We start from the raw sequence: 4,895 nt of genomic DNA on the forward strand, positions 1-4,895 counted from the left end.
TTCTAAGGCTGTTTACACAAAATGGTGCTGCAAGTGTAAACAATTCAAACTCCTATGTGACACTACTTTATTTTCTATGTATTTTTCTTGTATTTTCTGTAATATTTTTTGTCGAGGGAGCCAATAAGGTTTCAGTACTGGTGTAAGTGTGTGAACTGTATTTGAAGAAACTAACGAAATACAAGAAAATACAACGTAGTTCATTAAAAACAAACAAGCCAGTTTGTATTTCGATAGGGTTTTTTGACATTAGGCCGTTTTTTATTTATTTTTTCTGACAAATGAAAATTTTGTTTTTAGTTTCAAAATTTTGTGCATAAAAACACAATTAAATTCAAAGTGTAAATTGTGTGTGCAAATGAGTTTTCAATAAGTGTACATTTTTCAGTTTTTCAAAGTTAAGGAATTGACCTCCAGATTCTGGTGTTACACAAATATAGTGAACTTGGGTACAGAAATTCAAATTAAAAAGTTTTTCACAATAATTTGAAAAACTGTACGTTTTCTCTGCCTTTTACACTTAAAGGTTTAACCCTCCGTAATAAACTAAACATTTAATGAAAATCAATAACTCTGAACTGAATACTTTTCGCCATGATATAAAATTAAAATGCTGTGGAACAAGAGCAACACTTTTGTGACTACATAAACCCTGTTTCAATCTTTTGCGTCTCTGCACAGAACCCTAAATGACCGTTTTCAACCGAAACAACAATGGCAACCCAGATTTTCCCGTTATGCTCACTTAATAAAAGCCTTCCGCGATTTACAACCAGATTGACTGAATTTTGTGTTTGTTAGTGCAGTCGGGTGGCTTCGTGACACACGTATTTGTTGTCGGCATGGCGCAACGATACAAGGTGGCAGCATGGAACAGCTGATTATAAACTTTTTTTATTTGATTTGAGACATCAACCATTACATCAACTTCCGGTGCAGTACGATTTTGACATTTGTCCATCGAATTTACAAAAACAAAGTACATGGAATTTTTAGTTATGTTTGTAGGTATGTCACCATGCTGCCACCTTGTATCATTCCGCTATGGTTGTCGGCTACACGTTGATGAAAATCAAAAATTTTTGATTGTTTCGTTTGACGCTAGCTTATTTGATAGTCGCGGGGTGTGATTGACAAAACGCAGTGTTGTATTTAGTTTGTGTCGACATTCAAAATGAACAAGTGCGCGGAAGAACAGCAATTCATATTAAAATTTATTGAAAATTATCAATGTTTATCAGCATTATGGAATATAAAGCTGGAAGCATATTCGAATCGTGAGGAAAAAGCAAAACAATACGAAATTCTGCTGGAAATTTATAAAGAACAGTACCCTAACGCCACAGTGGAGGACGTAAAAAAAAAATTTACGTTTTGCGTACAAATTACCGCCGGGAAAAACAACGTCTAGCTGAAATTAGCCGAAGTGGGGCTGGCGCCGATGAATTGCTTGAAACAAATCTCTTTTACTATAATGAAATGGAGTTTTTAAATGATATTGACACTCCATGTGCATCAAAGAGCACCACAGGGAAAGAAGTGAGTTAAATAAATTGCATTTTTAAATTCACTTGTGGAATTTATAAAGTATACAGTGTTGTGCAATACAATCGCTATACAGTAGCGAGCAGTAAAAAAGATGGGTGTGAAGAAATTGTAATAGTATAAATAAAGAAAGTCCTTGGTATTGGTGTGCTATTTATAAAATTAGATATTGCCGCATTCCCCCTAAATGAAATATAAAATACTAATATATACCAATTTCAAATGTTTTGCTTTTTTATTTAATTAAATGGAATATTAAATATACATTGTTGTCAGTATTATTGTTGGATGTATTAGCGGATGTACTTTTTTGCCACGAAACAGCTCCTTCATTCATAAAGTACTGTGCAAAATTGTTGCGAAATTCTTTCGCTTTGTCCGAGGAGTTTCTTAAATATGTACTCTCCAACGCATTAAGGTGTGTTTCATTATTGCGCCATGACCCTTGAACTATATTTCCAGAGTTTACTTTGTCTTGGTCAATTAAGTGGCTAAATGAATAACATTTTTTTTGGCGTAAAAAATTGTGCAAATAGCAACAAGCCAGAACTATTATTTGCGCCTTTTCTGGTGCCAACTGAATAGTCGTTTGCAGGACTCCGAATTGTGCTACTAAAATCCCAAACACATTTTCGACAATTCGGCGTGCTCTGCTCAACCTATAGTTGAATATTCGCTGTGTATTAGTTAGGTTGGTACCAGGATAGGGTTATTTAAGGTTAAATTTTCTTGCATTTGAAAAGCGTTGTCAGCAACAAAAACGTATGGCACTACCTTATCGCTATTCGGCAACTGTGTTGGAGTAGGAAGTGGTAAAGCTTTTCTGTAAATAGCTCTCCCAAATTCCGTGTTTTTTATAACACCACCATCTGATACGCGGCCATTTGTTCCAACATCCGCAACTATGAACTCATAGTTGGCATTCACTGTTCCCATCAGGACAATGCTATAAAATTTTTTATAGTTGAAGTATTGTGAGCCGGAGTCAGGTGGCTTTTTGATCGCAATGTGTTTCCCATCGATCGCTCCAATGCAATTTGGAAAATTCCAAGCCTCACCAAAGCCATGGGCTATAGACTTCCACTCATCTTCTGACTGCGGAACCTAAAAATAATTCAAAATTAAAAAAAAGTATTTAATTTTTACCCTATTTTGTTTTCATTTCAGAATCTATTTAGGAACACGGTAAGAAGAGAAGCCAAGAGGAAGCCAGATGCTGTCGATGCTCTGGTGGAAATTGCGACAAAACGGGTTTCTCCGAAAGAAAAAAACATTTCAACAGCAATTACTGATTCATGGGCAGTAAAATTAGAAAGAATGACTCGTGGTCAAAGAGTTCTCGTGGAAAAATTTGTAGACGAAATAATGTTTGAGGGGCAGATGGGAACTTTGCACAGAAACTCCCTTCAAATAAACGCAGGATATTCCTACCAAACACCAACAACATCAAGCCGCACCAATTCACCAATAATTCAGTACTCATACCAATCAACACCAATCAGATCAAGGAGCAACACTTCCACACCGATTCACTTTAACAGCAATAGCAGCACTAATTTTGAAGATGAAAGTGTAGACTCCGAATCAATTTCACAATTTTTCTCTACATTTACTGACTCTTAAATATTTAAAAAAAAAATATAATTTTAATGTTAAGCCAACAAGAGACTCATAGAATTCAGTATTACTTTTTTTTAAAGTGTTTTATGTTTATATATTTTTTATTTATTAATTATATGTACATAATTTTATGGATATTTTTATATGGTAATAAAAGTGGAATTATTTTTGAAACAGCAAAAAATAAGATACATTATTTTATTATGGGCATTTTTAAAGAGTTATAAACATTATAAGAAAGTAATCATGCTATATTAAGAAAATTTGTCACATCCCTATTTGACTTCTTTTAAACCTAGATTTTTTACTTGTTTTAAGGTACTTACCCTGATAGCATTTGAGAGACATGAAATTATAGCCTCACAAGTTTCCAAAACAATCAAACCAAGGGATTTTGGAGAAATTGCTGTTAAGAACTTGAGGTCTTCATATTTTTCTCCAGTCGCCAAATATCGCAATGTTGCTGACAACCGCATGTCGGGTGCTATTGCAGCTCGGAGCCTTGTATTTTTCTTTTCAATTAACGGCGTCACCATATACAAAAGTTCGTCAAATGTTTCCGAGTCCATTCGCAAAAAATTTTTATATTCCTCTTTACATGAAATTTTAATTCGTTTAAAAGATGCACATGTGTAAACCTATTACGTTTTGCGTACAAGCTTTTCATCCACAATTTCTTTTTATCGCCCTTTTTCTTTTTATTTAATAAAACTGCTGTAGTTGCAAGTAAAGTCATCATCCGATGACGACATATTCACGTCCGAACGCTACGGTTTCTCAATGCAAATGTTGATTGATGGCTTTTTATTTGATAGTCGCGGGGCAAGCGTCAAATACCCGCCACGCACACATACAAAAATTCAGTCAATCTGGTTGTAAATCGCGGAAGGCTTTAAGCGAGTGCCTGTCAGAAAGAAGTCAACACACTTGTACTTGTACACTATGCCATGCAAAAATTATTGGATTACGTGTTCCATTTTCTTCATGTTGGAGTACTCTAACCATAGTAAATTTTACCAAGTAGCGCAACTAACAGCTGATCGGTGAAATTCGCACATTCACACGCACAGTTCTCGACTCAGTTTCAAAAAAAAACTTTAGATTATTTAGATTATTTAAGTGAGATAATCCTTACCAATTGATATATATATAGAATATATAAGGCGTTTTTGTTGTTATTAAAAGAATCTTTTTAATTATATTAATCTTTTTAATTAATTTCATGCGATTTTAAAGCATTTTCGTGCATATAAATACAACCATGTGCATATACGTTTTGACATTACATTACATACACGTTCGTATTTGCCATTCTCATTGTTTCTAAATTCGTAAACAATGACTGCGGATATTCTGTGTGATTTTTCGAAAAAATGTGTTATTTTTGTGAAACTTTATACTTAATAGGGGGACTCATGTAACCGTATAAATGCCTTATAAAGTGTATAAACGTATAAATTTATCTAGTGCGTAAACGAACTGTCAAATTTTGTATGAAAAATCATTTACACAATTTCTATAAATTTACGCGCACATTTCATTTAGGGGACTCATGTAACCGTATAAATGCCTTATAAAGTGTGTAAACGTATAAATTTATCTAGTGCGTAAACGAACTGTCAAATTTTGTATGAAAAATCATTTACACAATTTGTATAAATTTACGCGCAGATTTCATTGTGTAAACGCGGTAAACTCAAAGGAATGCAACCTTGCAGACATTACAGCCG

General features: G+C 34.0%; 1 protein-coding gene across 1 annotated transcript; it reads right to left on the reverse strand.

The window, feature by feature from the left end:
- Nucleotides 1–1,745: 1,745 nt before the first annotated feature.
- On the reverse strand, nucleotides 1,746–3,958 carry LOC137246498 (putative nuclease HARBI1). The gene is made up of 2 exons (XM_067777598.1): nucleotides 3,492–3,958; nucleotides 1,746–2,649 (listed from the first exon to the last, which is right to left on the reverse strand). Exons 1-2 carry the CDS (start codon nucleotides 3,732–3,734, stop codon nucleotides 2,233–2,235), a joined length of 660 nt encoding a protein of 219 aa, XP_067633699.1. The 5' UTR covers nucleotides 3,735–3,958; the 3' UTR covers nucleotides 1,746–2,232.
- Between the last annotated feature and the right edge of the window lie 937 nt (nucleotides 3,959–4,895).

The sequence above is a fragment of the Eurosta solidaginis genome, chromosome 3 (assembly GCF_040869045.1).
Source record: "Eurosta solidaginis isolate ZX-2024a chromosome 3, ASM4086904v1, whole genome shotgun sequence".
Lineage (NCBI taxonomy): Eukaryota > Metazoa > Arthropoda > Insecta > Diptera > Tephritidae > Eurosta > Eurosta solidaginis.